Consider the following 22,617-nt stretch of genomic DNA (forward strand, 5'->3'; position numbering starts at 1 on the left):
CGCCGTGACAAGATGCACGCACATCGAACTTGCACTTATCAGAGTTCTTGCACTTGTAATAGAGGCGTCCCTGATCTGAGCGTACAACTTTTGCCTCAGCCCCTTGCTTCATATTCCAGAAGCCAACAGCAAGGACCAATTCTTCTTTACTGTTGTAAAAAGAGTTCTTCCCCAAATCAGCAACTCTGGACAGCTCACTCTCGCGAGCAACGAGCGAAGTCGTGGCGTCCACTGGAATCAACGGAACTATCCAATTAGATAGATCACCGGTCGAGTCCGTCGGATTTCCGTGACGGGTTCTACTTTGTCGGATCCAACCTGCTCGCTCGGTCGCCGTGAACTCTATCAGATCATCGTCTAATAAATCCTCAGAGGCGGCAGAATCTGTGCCCGACTCGTTCGTTGGATCGTATTCTTCGTCTTCTTCATCAGAATCGTCATCAGGTTCTTCGGCTTCGTCTTCAGGTTGTACGGCTTCTTCATCAGAATCGTCATCCGTCCGCACCTGGTTGAATCTCCCGCACATTTCATTCAGATTCCATGCGGATTCGTCCAACGGTTGCCCATCCCATGAAAAGTACTGTGTTGGAGGCGCGCTCTCGCGAGCATGATACGACGTCTCATACTGACTAGATTGTGCTTCATCATCTCCGTATCCCGAAGCCTGGCCAAAATCAAAAGTAGGGATGTACACTTCTTCGACCGGGTCGTTGTTGTGCTCAACGTACACCATGGGATATTTGGCAGTTTCCAACAAGCCTTGCACATCATCGTCGTCACTTATTACGCATTTCGTCTCCCTTCCAAATCGATTGGTCGCCAAATAATACAATTGATAGTTCGGGCTCAACGAATGCGTTGTCAGCACATTGTTGATGCTGTATATCAGGCTCGCAACTGTTTCATTTAAGAGGGGAAGGACCTCCGTAGCCCCGCCAACATAGTGTATACCATCGACGACTCCGTTGTATCTCACATATATGTATCTCACGAATTCCATCTATAAAACCACATAAAATACAGTATTAAAATACGTTTAAAAAGTTCAAAACATCACAATAAGCTCGAAAAATGAAGTATCCGCCAGTAAATCATTATCCGACACCAGTAGCCGCTGACCTTGTAGGGTCGGCGGCTATTATCGTTTTCTAATGATATTCTGGCGGATACTTTATTTTTTGGGTTCAAAACATTCAATTATATTAGAAAAAAGTTTAATATTTCCCTAACATGCTTTTAAATTTCAGATAATAAAGAAATTCATTAAAATAACGTAAAACATGCTCTCAACGTTAAAAACAACGTACGATTAAACATGCAAACTATAATTTATACAAACAATACAGGAGAATCACCTTTTCGGGCTGAAATTCAACACAAATTGCCTCCTCTCGCACAAAACCACTCAAATCTTTAGGGTATGCCTGAATTTATGAAATTCAAGGTGAGTATTTCAATTTGTGTTTTGGTCATTCACAAATGCAGCCTTATAAGGACTAAACTTGATTCCTTACAAAAAGTTCACGTGAAGTGCAGTGTTCATTCAATACGGCTTCAATCTATTATTGCATGTCACCTCACGCATGCATAAAATTAGCATTAATGCCCCACTACAACCAAATTTTTTGCAGAGTCACCTTCTCAGTATGTACTTTTAATTTTTTACTAAAAAATTAAAAGTAAAAAATCGCAACAAATACAAAAGGGGAATGCGTATGTTATATTTAAACATTCATAACAAGCTGAAAAATTAAAAATTATACATAATTTGACATAAAATATTATTTTCTGCCTAACAGACCAAGTATCCGCCAGAAAATCGTACAAAAAGCCCAGTAGCCGCCATATATTTTTTGTTAGCGGCTACTGATAAATCAAATAATTTAATGGCGGATACTTTACTTTTTGGCTATATAATATTATTTCATTACCGAATATATGAATTTCCAAATAATTGGTATATAATTTCTTATTATTTTATGTGCAAGTCTATTATTTTTTGTGTAGTCAAATCATGCATAAAGTGAGTGTTATTACCCCCACTATAATCCAAATTTTGGCAGATTCACTATCTCTCATATTTCCCATCCATGTGTACTTCTTGTACTGTACATATTTCACTATCTCTCATATTTCCCCTTGTAAAATTAAATAAAAATCTAAAAATAACGGTGCATATGTAACAATAAAAAATCACGAAGGATAAAAATTCACAATCATGCTAATTATGAACAAAGTATTTTTTTTGAAGCGAATAACACAAGTATCCGCCAGTAATTAGTAGCCGTTGAATAGTAGCCGCCGGTCACAAACTTCAGCGGCTACTTCGGCCGGCTACGAATTACTGGCGGATACATAGTTTAATGGTTTCAAAAAAAAAAAAATCTTAAGAATTGACATATTCGTGATTTTTTTGGCCTTCGTATTAATGTTTGTAACACACAAACGTCCCCTAATTTATTCAAAATTTGCAAATCTATTTAATCTTATAATGCATGAAAGTGACGTTTTCTCACATTTTGTACCAATTTTAACTGTTTTCTTACACAACTCTTACACAATTTCCATCATCATCAACTTTTACACAAAAAACCAAGCAACCCATCACCATCAAACTTGCTTTTCGGTCTTTGACTTTGAAAGTGGGTAGTTTTGCAAGACATATTATTGAAGTGGGTAGATTCCCCTATTAACACATTCATAAATGTGGTCGTGAATTCATAGATCTAATTGTAAATTCATAAATCTAGTTGTGAATTTAAGAACATTAAAAATAAATATACAAAATCACTATCATATTATCGTTTTGCAAATTCCTAAAAAATATAGCTCAACAGAAAATTAATTGTATCTAAATCAACTATACATCTGTGAAAAAAATTTCCTCTGTTTTTTCACATCTATTTCTCATTTTTTCATAATCATTGATTAAATCCTTCAAAATCAAAGAGTCACAAACCAAGTTCATCCACATTGATTAATCAAAATTTTTTACACTGCTAACAAAGATCCAAACTCATGCTATCTAACTATATCAATCCAGCACAACCAGCTGCTGATATTTTTTACCAGCAATAGCAGCTTCCATCACCGCCACCTGATCCATCACTCAACCCTTTTCAAGAAATATCTTCATCAGATTCTTGGAGAAGCCGCTCACAAGCGCCACCCCCGGCTGGTTTGCCGGCACCGACGTCGCCCTCGAATCCCTCAAATTCCAAAACACAATCTCCGGTAAACATTCTCCGTATCCCTTCTCTCTGTACTTCCTCACGATCGCCCCATAATCCGTCTCCCACGGATTCATCGAAGCCTCATCGAATTACATATCACTGAACACAAACAGCCTCTTTATCATCTCATCCGCCTTCAGCTTCCCCTTCTCCGCCACTTTCAGTATCACATCGAACACCTTTTGGAAATCAGTGTTCATCACCCACTCCATTCTTCTCACAAACTCAATCTTCTCTTTCAAGCTTTCCCCTCTCACTATCTGGAGCTGAGGATTTTCGCTGAAGGTGATGAGCTTCCCCTTCCATGGCTCCTCGCTTAGCTCCGACACCAGAACTCCTAGCGCCACCGAAACCTCCATAGGGATTCCATCCATACTCCCAGAAACGTCACAGATTGCAAGGCAATTGCTCAATTTCCCAACCTTGGCCATGTCCTCCACCATTCTCTTCCATTGAAGCTCCGCCACTTGGCCGCCGTTATCTTCGTCATCCAAGGACGCGATTATCTGATGAGGAAGCAATGCACCGGCGGCGATCTTGGCTTTGCCCGACTTCACTTTCTCAAGATACACCTCCGGCAGCTGAAGCGCCCTCCGCAGCGGCACCAACACCTCCTTCCTCAGCCTATCCCTCACATCTATTTCTCATTCATCAAAGCTAAAACAAAACTCTCGACATAAATTGTGAAGGAAAAATAGATCGAAATTCTTCAATCTTGACAAAATCACTACAGCTTTGATCACATTAGATTGAAATTCTTCAATCCTCCTCAGACGCTGGAAAATTCTTCGGTGAAGAAGAAACGATCTCTTATAGAGGAAGAGGACCAAACGAAACCCTAGAGAGAGAGATCGAAACTGCAGCACAGAGAAGAGAGGGAGAGCCGGAGAGGGAGAGGGAGAGAAGAGAGAGAGAGAAGAGAGGATCCGTTGCCGCTGTGCGTCGCGCTGGTGGTGGTTCGCTGTGCAGCGGTGGCCGGCGACTGTGGAGCGGCGGCAAGGACGAGAGAGAGAGGGAGAGTCGAAGAGGGAGAGGGAGAGGGAGAGAAGAGAGAGAGAGAGAAGAGTGTACGATAGAGAGAGAAGAGAGAGGGAGAGAAATATGGCTTACTTTTTTAATTTTTATTGTTAGGGGTAATTTTGTACTTTTACACAAAAACTGGTCACTTTTTATTATTTTATCTTAATGGACAATTTTTATCTTTACAATATGAAAGTGGATAGTTTTATATATTAGCTCTATATATTATATCAATTTCATTTTTTTTATTTTTTATTTTGATTTCATTAATATCTTATAATTTTATGTATTATAATATATTTTTATGAAATAATTGAACGACATGGTCAACACGAGACACAATTTTCATAGCTATAATTTGTTAGTATCAATTTCATTGATATCTTATAATCTTCTATATCGTAGTATACTTTTAAGAAATAATCGAATAATGTTGATTTGGAAAATTATATAGAAATTAAAAAAAACTATATATATCAAAAGAATTGTAAGAGACTTAAAAATATCGATGTAAAAAAAAAGCCGAAACTAAGAAAATTAAGAAAAAGAGAAAATGGTGGGGGTATAAAAAAATTTGGTCAAAGCAATAACATTTGAAATAAAAAAGAAAATTAAAAATAATTAAAAACATAAACTTAAAATAATCTCAAACCTTTACACAAAATCTTGGGTAAACCTGGGTGTACCGTATAAGCGGGTTGACCCGTACTCAGAATAGTGTTATTTATATGGTTTGGGTCAGGATATGAGTTCAAATAAGAGTACGAGTCAAAGTGCAACCCAGTTGTACGGTACAATCCGGTGTACCTAAGATCACCTCTAAACTTTAATCGATCATATTTTTCATATTTTAAACTAGTTTTTTTTTACAAATTATACATCAATAAATTTTTTTATCACAATCTTTAATATAATGCATATTACAAATTTTATTTTAAATTAAATAACCCAATTTCTGGAAATAAAGAGCAAAAATAAGAGAAAAGAAAGAAATAGCCGGAAAAATGAAATTAAAAGAAAACTTTATCTTTGGCATGGGCAAAGCAACAAATTATGGTTGGTTTCGTTCTAGAACTTGGAGTGACTGTTCAAGCATTTTTTTTAATAAGACTGTTGAATTTAAATTGATTGCATATCTGTAAAAGATTATAGTGATTTTTAAGGATGCAAATCCATGATTTATTTCCTAATTCAATAGTGTATAGAAGGCAAAAATCAAAAAACTTGTCACATTTAATCAAATAACCGATAATATATGAAAGGGGCAAATCAGCCATGATCGTAAATATTTTATAATAGAATTAATTTTTGAGGGTATTATGTATGTACATGTTATGTAAGAAAATCTCTTTTCCCTTTAATGTGTCCCAACACTAATTATATATGAACTATAATTGACGTTAAACAACCGAATAATCTTTCTTCAACTAAAAAAATAAAAATTATAGTGAACGTAAGAAAAACCTTATGCAAATAAGTTAAGGCGTAGATTTTAAAATAATTAAATTAATTGAGAGAATAAAAAAAGTAATTAATATAAAAAATAAAAGTAATTGTACTTACTATTTTACTCTCATAATTCACGATTCAAAATATTTTTGGTTGTGAATTTGAATTTTTTGCTATAATTTACAATTTGAAATGGTCTTGGTAGTGAAGTTTAATTTTATGCTATAATTGACGACTCGAAATACTTTTGATTGTTAATTATATACATTTTTGCATAATTTATGATAACGACTCATCTGTATAATAAAAGGAAATCTATATTTGACAAGTTAAGTTCATTAAAAAAAATATGTAAATTCATGAAAATTAAGCAATAATTCAAAAATTTATGCGAAATGTATAGCTTGGTTGTGAATGTGCGGAAAATAAAGGGTAATTCATAACTAGTTAAGCTATAATTCACAACGAAGCTAGGATCGTATGACTCAATTAAAGCCTATATTCACAATTATATATGAGTCTTAAATTCATCGCGGATGTAAAATTAGTTGTAAATTTAAAAACATTAACGACACAAACATCACAGGACACCTTATTCCAGATCCATTACATGATAAAATTATATATTTCGACACAAAGCTAAGATTCTTGAGTAATGGTAGTGATTCGTTTTAGAGTCCTGCAGTGAGTCATTGATGGAATTAGAGATCATAAAATAAGAGAACCACCAGGCTGAGATTAATAGATGCAATGTTGTCTAGATCATTAATGTTCACCAAGGAATTTCAAACTCTTGAAAGCCAACTCCAGCAGGTTGTATCATAGACTTCAATCGAGCAACAAGTTGATTCAGTTGGTTGCATCATTTTCTCAATTCTTGTAATTTGCTGGAAGATGTGTATAAGTAGATTAGACAGAGAAATGAGTGGGTGGAAATTGGAAAATATATGGTTTAGATCGAACATGTATTCTCTTAGGATAATTAATTATGTTACATATATATAAACTAGTTAAACTTTTATCTTTTTTAGTCTAGTGAATATTTTTATATTTTTCATATATTAACTCATAATTAGTCAAATACAAAAACCACAATTCCAACAACAGACTTTTCATTACAATATATTAGTATTATAGTACACTATTTAGATTAACCTTGCATCATAATTAATTTAATATATTTGATCATCAAATAGGTGCGTAAAATAGGGGCAGGAAGTCGCAGAACAAGAGATCGTTTCCTAAAATTGAAATAAGTGGCTCAATCAAGTTGTTGGCTAATATAGTTGATGAGGCAACATTTATTTGTGTAGGTGATTGAAGAAGATATATGATGAAGGTGAGACTCAGAGCACATCAATGGAGGGCCTCTGGAAGAGACACATCTTGCAGGAAGGCGAGTAGAGCGAGGGAGTCCTGTACTTGTCCTCACCTCCCATGATAGGCATCGCCACTCCTCTCTTCACCGGGCTCACATACCCACCCCTGTATGTCTTCCCCAGAACCCCCTCCACGCCTTCCGACAGATTGAAGAAATTGAAGTTCACCTCAAGATGAGCGAACACATCATCCGACGGCAACTCGTAGTGATGAACCCTATTTTCCTTCTCTCCGATCGGGGTCACCCTGATGTCCATCTGCACCAGCCCCGACACGCTCGCTCTCACCGTGTTCACGTCCACGGTCCTCTCGATCACCACCTGCCTTGCGCCGCTGCTGCTGCTGCTGCTCCACTCGGCCTCGCCCTCCGTGGGAACGGAGATGGAGTGGCCGTTCCACTTGACGAGGAGGGCGTCGGTGTTGTTGTCCCAGTGGGAGACTCGGTTGGCGGCTAGGACTAGCGTGTTGGCGTCGAACATGAGGGAGAGGGCTTGAACCCAGGTGAAGTCGCGAGTCCTGGCGGCGGGCCTGTTGCCGATGAAGTGTGCGTTGATGTGGAGGTTGTGGTCCGACACGATGGCGAAGTCATTGCCCTTTGATCCGTGGAAGTAGAACATCACGCCGTCGCCTCCCACGAACCGCGGGTCGTAGCAGACCGACCCCTTCTCGTTGCAGTCGGGCTTCCTCCCTGCAAACTCATTCATTCATTCAGTCATCAAAACTTGATTAATTATTATCGATCAAGAGATGGGACGTACATTTGCAGGTGGCTTGGCATCTGCTGCTGCAGTCGAGGAAGCAGCCCTTTTGCTTCCTGTTCTTCTTCGGCTTCCTCTCCGGGCAGTCCGACGGGCAGGTCAGCGTCTTATACTGGCATGCTCCCGCGCCGAGGCACTTACCTCTTTCCTGCCCGGAATTTGGGACCGCTGATAATGATTCGTAATTACCGGAAGGAATGACGCGAGCAGGTGGCGGAGGAGGAGGTGACGGCCTCCTTGCTTTCTGGCCGTTGTCTTCCTCGTCGTCTCCGCCCTGCCAGTCACCGTCATTCTCGTCGCCTCCTTGGTCATTTCCGTTTCCATTTCCATTTCCATTTCCATTGCCGTTGCCGTTGCCGTTGCCTCCTCCCAAATTTCCGTTTCCATTGCCGTTTCCGTTGTTACCTCCGGCATTCCCATTTCCGTTGCCGTTGCCGTTGTTGCCTCCCAAGTTGCCATTGCCGTTGCCATTTCCATTATTGCCATCCCCGTTGCCATTGCCATTGCCGTTGCCGTTGTTCGGCCCCAAGTTGCCATTGCCATTGGCGTTGCCATTGTTTCCATCTTCCTCTCCATATCCATTGCCGTTGCCATTGCTATCAGCTTGGGCAACAATGCTGCCCACAAACAGCACCACAAGGGCGGCCAATATGCACACCCTCCTAGCCTTCATTTTTTCCGATTCAATTAGACTCAATATTTTTTTGTCTAGTGGATGCGATGATGATGATTTTGCAGACCAGATTGGACCAATATTTATAGGCTAAGAGTAAGAGTAAGAGAAGTAATTGATCGATGAGCGTGCGTGGAGGTTAGCTAAAGGCGTACCAAAATTATGGGAGCTGACATGCATGGACCTTTTACATTATAAGGAAATTAATTCAAACAGCTCATTCAATTCAATATATATTTAGCTTACGTACATTTGATTCTTTCTGCTGCAAATTCTTGCTCCAGTAGTCGCATGCAGGTATAATTAAGTTAATTAGTCTCCTATTTCACTCTTAACAATCTTTCAGAGACTTAATTTAATGTTTTTCCTACATTAACTTCATTATACTGCGAACTTAAACAATAGTAATTACTCCCTCCGTTTTTTTTAAGTGTCCTATTAAGATAAATTTATTATTCATTTTTAAGTGTCCTATTTCAAAATTTGAGAATAAAAAATGACAAAGTTTCTACTTTACCCCTTTTTAAATGTCCTATTTCAAAATTTGAGAATAAATTTATTACACTTTGAAAATAATAAATATGGGCACAAAAGTAATACTCCAACTTCCTTGATATATGTATTTTTTTTTTCCATGGAACACTTAAAAAAAGGAGGGAGTACTAGCTAATTGCTTACTATTTATTTTGTATTTTCTTTTTGTTAGGTCAACCATGCATGATTATTTTGATTGATTATTCTAAAATCTGGCCTCATCACAAATAAATACATCAATATAGTCATACTAGTGTTGTAACATTACGAATGATATGTGACATAATTTTGCGACCGAGATCGATCTTGTGCAAATTTTAGTTGCCTCGGAGGCTATGTCAGCAATAATTTGGGGGCAAATGGATTTTGATCGCGAAATCATAGTTGTTTACAAAAAAAGTATGAACAATAATTTACAGGCAAAATATTTCTATGGCATGCAAAATCAGAATTTTGTCCAAAATTTGGTAAGTTTACTACCTCAAATAAAATTATAATTACTAAAAAAAGAAAAGCATGAAATGAATAAATAAATAAATACTCCTATCAAAGTAAAAGTAGATGCCTTACTGCAAACTTAAACAATAAATGATTTAAGTGATAAAAATCTAAGGAAAAAAATTGCTTATATTGGAAACAACCAAACGGAAGCAAGTTAAAAGGAGAGCAAATTGCATTTGCAATTCAGATGTTGAGTAGAAAATATGTTCCCAAGCCTTCCGTTAGCTCTCTCTCTCTCTCTCAACAAAAAAAGTTTCCAAGTTGTAATTTGGATTGATTCTCCGACACATTAGCCAAACTCTAAGATGCGAACACAGTTGGTGTATCGTGATGGAGTTGCAAGGAATCACTTCCAAATGTAAACCTACTTTAATTTAACACTTATATCGCTTTCGGTTTCGTGAATTGTATTCCATAATTTGTTTTGGAGGGAGAAAGCCAAGCGCATCGCCTACGGCTGCTCTGCTCGTATCTTATAAATCCATGTTTACCACTGCTCCTACGTTTAAGATGATAACTCGTATGTTGATATATATATATATATATATATATATATATATATATATATATATATATATCACTTCGCATTCCATGCACTAACCATTGCTGGTTATAAATAATTGCGACCAAGTTCATATATACTTTTTTTTTTATTTAATTCCATTGATAATTGTGTGAACAACTTAATTTGGTTGATTTGACTAATAAGAGACACTATGCACAGGAAGCTTCAACGGCTAAGGTTTTAGCGGTTCCTGCACAGGGATCACCAAACGTATTCGCCGATACTCGAAGGCTGCAGCTTTTTGATCCTATACAGGCCTGCAATATAAAACCAAATCAAAACACCATCTTTGAAAAATCTGCAGATATTGTGACAAAATAAGACACAGCAATTAGAAAGAGTTGTATAACCTTTTCAATAATGGAGAGAGCCCTTTTGCTGCTGCATCGGCCGTGGCTGAAACTCCCACATGTTCCACGAGGAGTTCCAAAGCTGGCGAAGTTTATCTTAGATATCACCTGATCTGAGTGAGGGCAAGCCAGGGATAGAGTTGGCCCTGCCCTTTTTCTCGTTTCCTCGTCTGCAGTCCACATCTCCACAGGAATCGGGTGTGACTCTGAAACGCGAGAGCATATGCTTTGCACCTCTCTAGTTGCAAAAGATAGCCTTGTTGGATCCCCCCCTGCTTCCTCAAACAAGACTAGCACATTTCCACTTGGCTGTAGCCACGAACGGGGCACGTGGTAGCTGAAACACCAGACATTATAAATACGTGGAAAGTAATGAACTCTTTTATTAAGAACATTGACAAAAGAAGCTCGTACAGAAGCTGAGTAGGCTTTCCACAGTTTTTCAGACATTTGTTTGAGCTGTAAGATCCTCTGTAATTGCAAGAGTTGGTGCAGCCATTGCTCGTAGCAATATTAGTCGGCCAATAACGCCCGATGCTCTGTCCGTTTACCCATGCCTCACCCTTCCCCAGTCCTGTGAAGTCCAACGCAACAGGGCTGCTTCCAGAAGGGGCATCAAAAGTCGTCTGCATCACACAGAGGGCAAGTTGTTGAGTTTAACACAGATCATATAATAAAACATGGTCACGTTGCAATAGCTGTTTATTGATTATTTCCCATTGTGAAAATGTACCTTGTACCAGACCAGTGGTTGATTCTTGGGCAAAGCAGGCTGGGACACCCAAAGAGAGGAGCTTCCAGTGGAAAGGCCTAGCTCTTCCCCTTTTAGACCAATCTGCTTTCACACGTAGCACACGACATAAATAAAAATGAAACAGGACGTCGTATCCCTAACAAGCATATAAGCTACTGTTGATAATATGCTAAAAAAAATCAAAAAATTTAACATCAATGACCTGATATGTCCACAGCTGAGAGGATAGATCAGCAGTAGATCCATTTTGTAGGCCCTTTAACTGGACCGGACCGGTAACTCCAGCACCTTTCAAATCGAAGAATGCTCCATAGTTCTGAATCAACAAAATTTTTGCATAAGGTAAAACTTCTTGTATGATTTAAAGATAAATTCTGTATATGTATACCTGCAATCCCACTGTCGAACTCAAGAGATCAATCTTATTTTTGCCCGGAACAAGGCTTATGGGAACATCTAATGAAACTTTAGAGTTACTGTTTCGCCCATTGCCACTCCCTGTACATTAAACAGCAAGCCCCAAGCAGTTAAAACGGAATAGAAGAAGCAAAGGGGAAAAAAAAGTAGAAGTGCTTATTTAGTTTAGTCACTTCACCTGCAACTTTCCCGTTGATAAAAACTTGAAGTGCATGGCCTAGAGAATCCACGTGAAGGACTGTCTTAGCTCCGTCTTTAAGAAAAGGCTCGTCCCCTTTCATTTCAAAGCTGAAACAATCAAGAAAAAGTTAAAACTCAATAACTTTCTTAAAATATATATCTAGTGTATCTTTCTTTGGAAGCCCTCATACCTCAGAGAATACCAAAGATAGTCACTTTGATCAGCAGTTGTGTTTATTTGCTCCAGCAACCCAGGTTTTGTGATTGCATTATTACTGGATATACCTACAGGTTCGTAGATCCAACTCCAACCCGAGAATGCATCTGTTTCTTTAGCACCATCTTCTGAAGACTGACGAACGAACTTTGCAACAGTTGACATAGAGTTTATCTGTTATTTGCCAAGTGCATTAGCTTCTGGTTGAAATCTGCCAGTGACTTGTTAGAGATATCATAACATTGAAGGTTCAAATTTCAATTGCTTTGGAGTTCAAGTATTAAATCTTCAAGGAAAATGCTTGGAGAGGATAAATGCAATATGAAGGCTCGAGATTCATACTTTTGCAGTATTGAGGACCACATTCTTGCAATCAGGTAAGATGCTGACAGACCAAGCAGGCAAATTATAGGAATTTCCATTGAACTTCACCGTTGCATCTGATTGTGTGCCAACATTTGCAAGAAAAGCAGCACACTTTCCTGATTCTGTTTTATAAACAGTGGCCTGACACAGAAAAATTACAGTTTCAGGAGAAGTTGCAGGAATCTTAATTCTGAGCATAAAATTTTGAACAAATTCCTAATGAAAATATGCCTTGTCAAAGATCCAGGACACTACATTCGGGCCTAGAGTAGCGTAATGATGTGTTGAAAGATAGACAGAATCTTGTAAGGAGACGATGTTATACCTCCAAATTTGAACCGAGAGATGTGGTTTTTGGATCAGTTGCCACAATTGCCTCTTCACAAAGTTTTATAGCCTTGTGTACATCTTTCAAGTGACCCCATTTTGGCTGCCTCAGAAGACCTAAAACAGAGCAGTCAATACACATTCATGAATCCATATCAGAAAAGATTATTTTGAAACAATAGAAAAATCTACTCTGTGGTTGTTGGTGTCACATTAGACATTGTTATAACGTAGATTCCATCTCTAATAGGAAAATAGCTATTGGAAACTTATCAAAATTGTAGAAACTAAACTTGTTGTGATGCAAGCACAGATATTAGACAAAGGAATGTCATACCATACTCATCAATTGGAGCATCATAATCATAGGTTGTTGTAATGAAAGGCCCACCACTCGAGCGACCAAAGTTAGTCCCACCATGGTACTGTTAAAATGCAATAACATTCATATGAGATGTTCTTGCATATCTCTCGATTCAAACACTGTGAAGGACAGGATATACCATGTAATAGTTCTGGAAGGTTCCCCCGAGCTGGTAAAAGCGCGCAACAGCAAAAGCAACATCTTCCGTAGGTCTATATGGCAGAGGATCACCGAATGCTGAGAACCTGGTGTTTCATTAACATCACACAGGCAGGCAAACAAGGCATATGCAGTTAGACGACCCCAGAGATACTAAGCATAAACCACCATGCAGTTTAAACAACGATAAGCATCTCTAAAGTTGTACCATCCACTCCAGTTCTCTGTCCACATTTTCGGCTTGCTATTGGAATTCGGGGTGTACTGGTCACAGTAAAACCCATTGCAAGTGTCAATCTGTATTATTCAGGAGGGAAAGTGTAGTTCATTAGCTTCGATTTATCATCTTTTGAAATGGCCAATCCAACTCGGCTTTAGTTACAAGTAGATTATGAAAACCAGAACTCACAATAGGATTAGGAGCATCTTTTTGCTGGCACATAACCCACGGCACTCCTGTATCCAATGAGGTGGCCATTGTTGCAGCCCAATTTATGTATTTTTTTGCACCATCTCCATAAGCAGAATCAATGTTTCCATACTCATTTTCTATCTGTGATGTTGAACATTCACCAAAGCCTTGAGCACTTATAGCTATAAAGATACTAAAACATAGTCATTTTTAGCATTCAACCTGAGACAAAATTATGGGGCCTCCCTGGGATGCATACAGATTTTCTTGCTTCATCATGTCCACAATCTTGGCCGTAAATCTCTTCATTTCGGCCTGAAATGTCCCGTTTATCCATTGTATTATACGTTATACTGTAGTTTATGATAACAACTAGATATTACAGCCAAAACTAAATGAAAGAAAGAAAAGCAAGAACAGTAACCTTGAAGGGCTCATTATCTGTTCGAAACTTGATTCCTGGTATAAAATGCAGCCAAAGAGGAAATCCACTGTTCCCAAAAAGAATGCACTCCTCATATCAGCCATGACATATATAATCATCTCAACATTTTTATGCATTAACAAAAGAACATGATATTATATTTCTGGAGATTGAATTCTGAAACATAATTACCAACCTTGAAAAATGAAGAAAATGCTTACCCATAATTCCATTCAGCACAGACATAGGGACCGATTCGGAGATGAAGAAGCAGACCAGCCTCCTTCACCAATTTCACAAATTTCACCAAATCTTTTCTGCCTTCAAAATCATACTGCAAAATTCACTTTCAACAGTAAGCGTCGCTTTCTCTATTATTATTTCTTTCTTTCGCACTTTCCACATTTGACTTTTCATTCATTAAAACAGATCTAAATCGATAGCCCCAACAACAATGATTGAAAACGCGGAATCAACGAAATTAGTAAATAATTTAGTTACAAAAAGTTCACAACTTTTCCGAACAAAAAACTGGAAAAGCAGAAACTCTGATTCTTTCCCGCTCTTGGTTATTACTTCACTTTCCCCTTTTACTCCATTAAACCAAACAAACATCGAAGCTAGGAATAATCACGTGAGAGAAAAACCAAATCAACTAAAAAGAAAAGAGAGTTTCTCGCATCATTTGAAAAATAAAATTAACTAACCAAGAAAATAGAAAATAATCAATCACCTTGCCGCGAAGTGGTTCGTGCAAATTCCAGAAAACGTAAGTTTCTATCACATCCAATCCTCCGTCTTTCGATTTCTGTATCAAGTCCGGCCACATCTGATCCCAAACACAAAAGAAACATCACATTTACATAACAGAAAACTTCATCTACACCTTCTCAGAGCTGCGTGAAAAAATGCGATCGAGTTCTAGCTGTACTAACATCAGGAGTGCTGCGCGGGTAATGGATGGAGCCGGAGACGAGAACCCTCCGCCTGCCGTCTATCACCAGCGCCCGGTGATCGTACGTCACGTTGGCGCCAAAACAGAACGACGTCGTCAGCGCCAGCAAATAAAACAAGCCGTACAAAACCACCGCCATTACTCTCATTTTCCCTCTACAAACACCACCAATAATTCCTTTTCCCTTTTTTTTCTTATTTGGCGTTTGGCTGTATTTAAAGGAGTAAAATCATACTTCCTTTTTTGGGTTTTGTTTCTTGAAGCACTTAATCCCTTTGAGACTTAGCTTTCCTTTGTCTTAAGAGAAAGAAACAAACGAAGGCTTAACCAAAAGCAGTTCCGGAAGATAGCTAACGTGCGCCGGCGACGGCACGCTAACTCCTGCTGCGCCACGTGACGTTTTCGTCGTTGTTTTGGGTTCAGGCTCTGCAGCACTGCTGCTGTGTAGTGTAGCGTAATGCGCATGAGACTATGAGAGTGACGGTGTGGCTGTTTATAGAGGAAATAGTAAATTAACTTTTTAATTTCTTTCACAAGGGAAAAACAAATTAAAATAAATAAGCTGCATATTCGGTTCCTATCCTACCTGTATCTGGACTTTCGTGTTTTTCTTTTTTAAGATTAATATTTTTTCTTTTTCTGCGCCGTATGATTAAAATGGTATGATAAGCTCGAAACACGAACACCACGACAATCGTGCTCTCAGACTTGCAACAGAATCATGCGGTTAATAATTAGGAAAGTCATTTAATAACAGTGGATTTATATGTGCATTTTTATCTCGAGATCGAATGAGTGCTGTGCAATATAGGTTACCAAAGTTTGATTGAACATTGAAGTCTTTTTTTTAGAGATAAAGTTTGATTCAAGTCTTAAATTACAGTTATATACACAAATACGTAACATTTAATTACATTTAAATTTGAATATTGTATAAATGTGTCTGATCGTATGGTATATTGCCATATTGGTAGCATGAGCACTTCACATTATTAACCTAAATAATAATACTAGTTCATTAGCTAATTTTAAATCATTACTTCTTTTTCCTGAGTTATACGTCATAATTACTTTTAATAGCTAGGACGGTAAAAACGACAATCTTCCTTTAAAAATTCATATATATACAAGAACAAATAGTTACCTACACTTTTTGAGGTGTCGTATATTTTTTCCTTAAGTTTGATTAAATGTCGGTCAATTTATTTTTAATTTTAAGTAGCTAGGGTTATATCAATGTAAAATTGTATGTAAATGAACGAGATATAATCTACAATATAGATGACATATGTATGAAAAAATTTTATTGTAAATTTTAATAAAAGATAAAAATTTAAATAATTGTAATTATTTTTTAATTTTGAAAAATCTGAAGTTAAAGATAAAATAGTCTTAAATGCTAGTACTATATATTTCCATTTTTCTATTAATTAATATGGATGGACTAAATCAGCCCTTTGTCTCATAATTAATATTATGCTAGTTTTTAATGTGATGGGGCTATTTATCCACGATATACAGACAAAGCTTTAGAATTTCAATCTGATAGGAAGCTGAAAGCAAATTGAACACTAGAACCAACTTTATCCGTTTCTCATCTGCATTATATTCTTAATTTTTTTAGAGATATATTCTTAATCAAAATAGAAGTATTTGCCCATTTCTTCGTGTTTTTTTTTGTTTTTTTTTTTCTCTTTTCAGAATAAATGTTACATTAATTATTTTTGACAGATCGACATTCTGGCATCTTACGTGGTCTTACGCACAACATCGATTTTGCATAATATTTTTGCTTGATTGCTTTTTTAGTTAGAAAAATTGGAGGCTAAATTTTAGATGTATCACAAATATCTAAAGAGGTCACATGCATGTCGTCCCCCCATTCGCATGTGCTCAGACTTAATTTCATACCAAAAGGCTATTCAAAATCTACAAATTCAAATTTGGTTGGTGAGTCGGTGACCCTACGTTATTGAAGCTTTTAATTTATATGCCACTAAAATTTAAATGTATACTAGTAAAATGAGAGATTTTGAAGTAATAATTTTATTGTTTGAGCACACTTCATAAGAAAAGGCGGTGTTAATAGTCAAATTTGACTATGATCAAATTAAAAAGTTAATCGAATTTGACTACCGAAATTTGAGGTTTAGGGTTTATAGTTTCCAATAGCTGAGATTACGGTACTAGTGATTGATTAATTGTAGAAATAATTTTTAAAATTATTATCTAACGATCAAAAATTTTGGTTGTAAATAATTATTTTTTTTTTATTTTTTAACGATAAAAAATTTAATCTAAAATATTGATTTTTTCAATTTTTTCTTATTTTAAAATCGACCATTATTTCGACGTTAATATTGATTTTGTTTTTATTACACACAGAAATCAATCGTTATTCCGACCGTTAATACTCCTTCCGTCCCATTACAAATATATCATTTTCCGTAATGGGATATTGGGATGTCCATTACAAATGTCTCATTCCTTTTTTTGGCAACATATTCTCCCTCTATACCTAATATTTAAATAATTTCCATCAATCCACTTTATTTATTAATTACACATTTCTTAATCTTCGTGCCTAAAAGTAATGAGATATAATTGGACGGAGGGAGTACTATTTTTTTATTATATTAAAATCGATCGTTAATCTTAATTTTTATTATTATTTTAAAATCGATCATTATTTTGATTGTTAATATAAATTATTATTATTATTATTATTATTATTACTACTACTACTATTAAAATCAATTGTTATTTTGATCGTTCATATTAACTTTTTTTAATTATTTTAATTATTTTAGAATTGATCATCGTTTCGATCACTAATATTATTTTTTTAATTTTTATTTTAAAATTGATGAGATTTTTTGAAAAAAAAACAATTGACGATAATATTTTTTTTATTTTCTTATTATTTTGTAATCAGTCATTATTTCCTCACATATATATATATAACTTGAGCATTGTTATCTGCCTCGCGCATCTATAACGCCTTTGCATAGTAGATCAAAAAAAATTCAACGTCGTTCAAGTATGCCTTAATTATCAGCTCTAGAGTCACTTCCCTGCTGATATTACCAATCTTTCCCTAATCATCCTGACAATTCTTAATATCCTTCTCTGCATATCTAAGTGTATGTAGGGGTGGCACGGTACGATATACCTTATTAAATCGACCATACCTTATACCTTACCTTTACCTCCGGTATGGAGAAAATTCATACCTTTACCTTACCTTTACCTACGTTATACCTTAAGTACGGTATGGAGAATATAGAAAACCTTTACCGTACCTTTATTTCGGTATACCTTACCGAATTTCGGTATACCGTACTTTCACGGTATACCGCACTTTAACGGTATACCAAAATAATCGGTATTATCAAAATCGAAAAAATTCAATTGGTATATCGTACTTTATATTCGCATACTTATATGCATTCATGTAATATATAGTAAATTATATAAATGTTATAAGTTACATATAATTTATATGTTATAAGTAATATTATTTATAATATAATACTAATATTATAACTATGCTATTATATATGTAACTATTATAAGTTAGATGTATAATATATTGTAAAACAATAATTTTAGTTATATGTTATAACTATACTATAATATCAAAATAAATAATTTTATTTTATTGTATAATATCAAAATAAATAATTTTATTTTATTGTACAACTTATACTATATACTATATTTTATTTGTTTTTGTATCATTTGATGATATTTATAAATTTACAAGTTATATAGTATATACTATAAGTTAGATTTAATCTAAGTTATAATACAATATCAATATTAATTATAGCTATGCTATTATATACATAGATGTTACACGTCAGATGTATAATTTATTGTAGAACAATAATCTTAGTTATATAATATAGAATATTATATTATAACTGTACAATAATCTTAGTTATATAATATAGAATATTATATTATAACTGTGTTATGATATCTGTAACAGCCCGAAACCAAATAATTCATTTAAATTTTTGTTTTGAATTATTTCATATTTAAATCATTTTGAAGCATTTTATATTTAAATTGTGAGGTTATTTAAAATTTTAGTCTATGTCATGAATTATCTAATCGCGCTCCTAGTTAGATGTATGATTTTAAATTATAGATCTTCTAAAAATGTATACTATATAGATTTATGTTTTAAGTATTTCTAGTTAATTTGAGCCATAGACAAATATTTACATAAAATTATTAAATTGTTGGGCCTTATATTTAAAGTATTTATATAATTCTTATTTAATACTAGGCCTTTTATTATTGTCCAAATTTTATGATGCACCTAAAATAATTATTAAGTTAAAATATTTATAACTTATCAACTAAAAGAATGAGAATTGCTTGTGCAGACTCCAATCCATATTCCATATTTTACATATCAGTATTCGCAGTATTTGACAAACATCACAGTATCAGTATTTGCAGTATTTGACAAACATCACAGCATGCCAAACTTGAATTAAATTTCCTTTCCGTAAGATTTGATTTTCTTCCACAAGCAGCAAATTTTTGATTTCTTTCACATTCAAATCTTTGACGAACGAGTAATTCAATCTATTTAAACCTCATTGTATCATTCTCATTCCATCAGCTTCAAATCATAAACCAGCAACAGATTTCTCCATTTGCTCTTTTCACAAAATAACTCAAATCTGCCATTTCTCACTGCACATCATCAATCGGTAATTTTAATAACTTTTGTAAAGTTATTTCATTTCAAAAACTTTGTTTTCAAAAATCCAATCATGCATACATCTATTTTTTTTTTCTGTAATTTTATATATACTGCTAAATACATGGAAAAGAAGATAGAAATAGAAGGGATGGGAAATAGTGGGTGAGTGGCTGCTGCCGATCCGGGAAAACGAAAGGGAACCGACTGAAAAGCTGCGCCGTGCGCTGTTGCTGGCGGAGGGCGGCGACCGGCGGACGGAATCAGGGGGAGTTGGCTAGTAGGCGTCGCTGGGCGCTGCCGCGCCACGGCGGCCGGCGAAGATGGGCAGGGAGGCGGCGACGGCGGTTGGGCGGCACCAGATCTGGAAAGGGGGAAGGCGGCCTGACCGACTGTTGCTGTCGACGCGGCGGCAGGGCACCAAGAGGGACGCCGGAGAAGAGGGAGGCGCGGTATGGAGAGGGATCGAGAGAGAGAGAGGGGGTGCCGATCTTCGTCGGGCGGCGCCGTTTGACGGCGGCAGAAGCCGCGAGGAAGAGAGGGAGAGTGAGGGCGAGAGCCGCCAGCTCCGGCGGCGGCGTTGCCGTCTGGTGGCGGCGGAAGGGTGAGACCGAGGGAGAGAGGGAGAAGGGAAATAGAAGGGCTGCGTGAGTTGTGAATTTTGGTGAGCTGCGTGAAGTTGTGAAGTGTGGAGTTGTGTGTGTGATTTAAATTAGGGTGGAGATATGGCATGGGCCTCATATATGATGAGTTAGAATGGGTGTTATTTTTTATGGGCTTTTAATTGAGGCTTAATTTTATTAAATGTTTGGGCTTAAATCTACTTATTTTTTTATGGACTGCATTTGCATACATTTATTCAAAGGATAACATTAAATTTTTTTTATTTCGATTTACATTATTAACTTAGTTTTAATTAAATATTGAGCTCAAATATTATTATAAGAAAAATTCTTTTATAATTTATTAGCCCAATGATTTTATTATAATAAACTCTTAAGATTTAAACTATTATTATTATTATTATTTTTAAGTTTAATTAGGCCTTATGTTTATTATTTGAATTTATCTGACTAGGTGCGGCGCGACTAGGACGTGAACTTTAAATTTTTGCAGTTAATTTTCAAAGCTCAAAAGTTCAAGTTTCAGGTGTGGGATTTATTTCAGTACATGCACGTGGTTAATATTTGTCCATTTTAATATTATGTGTTTACCGTATGTGTTGTAAAAAATATTTATCGCTAGGGGCCAGCATAATTGGTCCAGGACTTCACCGTCCTTGGTATGCCACAATGCGATTTCATGTTACAGGGTTGCAACCATTATATTGTCGCCAGGGATCCATATATAGGGTCCGGGACATTAAAGTCCTTGGAGTTGCCACAGTGCGTATGGAAGTTATGTTACGTTATGACAATATGTGTTACCATTTTATTAACATGGACAATTATTGCATGTTCCCACACTGAGTGTACCCTGTATGCTCATCCCATATTTAACATTTTCAGGTTTTAAAGGCCGGAGGCGCGTGGAAGGTCGAATGGCGAGTAAAATGTTTTGAATTTAGTTATACTTAAAAACGTTATGTTTAGTAAAGTATTTTAACATAAGATGTTTATTTCCCTATTTTCACATTAAATATTTATTTATAGTCATGATTTTCCGCGTGCGTTTTCATTTAAAATTAAAATGAATTTGGGTGTCACAAGTCGAATCTATGTAAAGATAAATGTTTCTTAAAACATATTATGTTATTTCATGTGATATCTTTTGGTTATGTAAACTCTGAAATTCTATACTATTTGAGATTTGTGTGTGATTTGTTTAAATAAATGTTGTTATATTATTTTAATGTCATGACTTGTTTAATTTATATTTAAATTCATTTCAAATATTTATTTAAGAATTTATATCTTTACGAAAATATATACATGGATATATACATAATTTTTAATTATATAAAGATTTTATTTTGTTATATTTTCCGCTGCTAAAAAGATATTATTTTATATTTAGAGTTTTTCCATAGTACAAGTTTTATTAATTAGTTAATTATTTTTCTGACATCTTCATGTCGTGCTTTAAAAATAAAGTTGTTAAATTTATGATTTCGAAATCAAGATTTATATTTGAATACATTACTGAAAATTTTGATATCTCATAAATATTTTTAAAAGTGCTTTAAAAACCAATTTTATTTAAAGATTTCTTTTTCTTAAAATTATTTTCGAAATATTTATTTTAAAAGTGAGTTTTAAATTATTTTAAAAGACTTCCGCATCAAATATTTATTTAAATTTTATATTTAACTCCTTAATTAGATTAGGGTGTTACAGCATGGTATCAGAGCAGGTCTACTTTCCTGTAGACTCTGCAAAATATTTTACATAAAATTCTTAAATGTCATGTGTGAGAAAATCCATTCGACCTCTACGTGCTCCGACTTTAAGGTAAAAGTTATTTTAAAAGTTTTTAAGGGGATGAGTATAAACTGTTTATATTCCGAATTTATGTTAAATTTGCTGCAATAATTGAAGTTGTTATCAGAAAGTTCAAGTTCATTATGCAAGTTATTATGAGAAAGTTCAGTATACAAGTTATTATGTTGAAGATTAATTGCAGTAATGAATTTATTTCAGAAATTATTTCAGTTCATGATGTTAAAGTATGATTCACGAAAATTTATTTTTTTTAAACATAGTCCTCGAATTACGAATAACCTAGAATTTTCTTTTAGTATCATTCTCTCAAGCGAGTGTAGAATAGAAACTGATAGTGCCTTTGAATATAGAACAATGAGGAATACACGCGCACAGTCCCACAACGCCGATAGTTCAAATACTAATCACGAAGCAGAAG

At 35.6% G+C, this 22,617-nt stretch overlaps 2 protein-coding genes, 1 long non-coding RNA gene and 1 pseudogene across 4 annotated transcripts; 1 reads left to right on the forward strand and 3 right to left on the reverse strand.

Annotated features, from left to right (window-relative positions):
- Window positions 1-2,950: 2,950 nt before the first annotated feature.
- LOC130998022 (uncharacterized) lies at window positions 2,951-5,530 on the reverse strand (annotated as a pseudogene).
- Window positions 5,531-6,801: 1,271 nt separating this feature from the next.
- On the reverse strand, window positions 6,802-8,551 carry LOC131000662 (uncharacterized). The gene is made up of 2 exons (XM_057926684.1): window positions 7,841-8,551; window positions 6,802-7,770 (listed from the first exon to the last, which is right to left on the reverse strand). Exons 1-2 carry the CDS (start codon window positions 8,511-8,513, stop codon window positions 7,049-7,051), a joined length of 1,395 nt encoding a protein of 464 aa, XP_057782667.1. The 5' UTR covers window positions 8,514-8,551; the 3' UTR covers window positions 6,802-7,048.
- Window positions 8,552-10,179: 1,628 nt separating this feature from the next.
- On the reverse strand, window positions 10,180-15,588 carry LOC131000663 (beta-galactosidase 8-like). Of its 2 annotated transcripts, XM_057926685.1 has the most exons (19): window positions 15,019-15,588; window positions 14,817-14,912; window positions 14,305-14,417; window positions 14,084-14,150; window positions 13,882-13,974; window positions 13,657-13,800; window positions 13,456-13,544; window positions 13,228-13,333; window positions 13,062-13,149; window positions 12,723-12,841; window positions 12,374-12,538; window positions 12,006-12,205; window positions 11,813-11,922; window positions 11,606-11,715; window positions 11,420-11,533; window positions 11,197-11,298; window positions 10,878-11,089; window positions 10,464-10,800; window positions 10,180-10,370 (listed from the first exon to the last, which is right to left on the reverse strand). In XM_057926685.1, the coding sequence occupies exons 1-19, from the start codon at window positions 15,184-15,186 to the stop codon at window positions 10,263-10,265; spliced, it is 2,541 nt and encodes an 846-aa protein (XP_057782668.1). In that variant the 5' UTR covers window positions 15,187-15,588; the 3' UTR covers window positions 10,180-10,262. The 2 variants fall into 2 exon arrangements, with proteins under 2 accessions (XP_057782668.1, XP_057782670.1); XM_057926687.1 differs by lacking the exon at window positions 15,019-15,588 and having other exon boundaries at window positions 14,280-14,417.
- Window positions 15,589-20,815: 5,227 nt separating this feature from the next.
- On the forward strand, window positions 20,816-21,559 carry LOC131000664 (uncharacterized). Its single transcript, XR_009093767.1, has 2 exons — window positions 20,816-20,907; window positions 21,267-21,559. It is a non-coding gene; the product is annotated as an uncharacterized LOC131000664 (long non-coding RNA).
- The last annotated feature ends 1,058 nt before the right edge of the window (window positions 21,560-22,617 follow it).

This window comes from Salvia miltiorrhiza, chromosome 8 (genome assembly GCF_028751815.1).
Source record: "Salvia miltiorrhiza cultivar Shanhuang (shh) chromosome 8, IMPLAD_Smil_shh, whole genome shotgun sequence".
Taxonomy (NCBI): Eukaryota; Viridiplantae; Streptophyta; class Magnoliopsida; order Lamiales; family Lamiaceae; genus Salvia; species Salvia miltiorrhiza.

Bases quoted from the DNA above. Each gene is read 5' to 3' on its own strand.
- LOC131000662 (XM_057926684.1), bottom strand. From the start codon at position 8,513: ATGAAGGCTAGGAGGGTGTGCATATTGGCCGCCCTTGTGGTGCTGTTT. The intron at 7,771-7,840 runs GTACGTCCCATC...ATGAGTTTGCAG, and splicing joins ATGCCAAGCCACCTGCAAAT to GGAGGAAGCCCGACTGCAAC.
- LOC131000663 (XM_057926685.1), bottom strand. From the start codon at position 15,186: ATGAGAGTAATGGCGGTGGTTTTGTACGGCTTGTTTTATTTGCTGGCG. The intron at 13,975-14,083 runs GTTACTGTTCTT...GGGACATTTCAG, and splicing joins CAGATAATGAGCCCTTCAAG to GCCGAAATGAAGAGATTTAC. The intron at 11,716-11,812 runs GTGAAGTGACTA...TTTAATGTACAG, and splicing joins TATCAACGGGAAAGTTGCAG to GGAGTGGCAATGGGCGAAAC.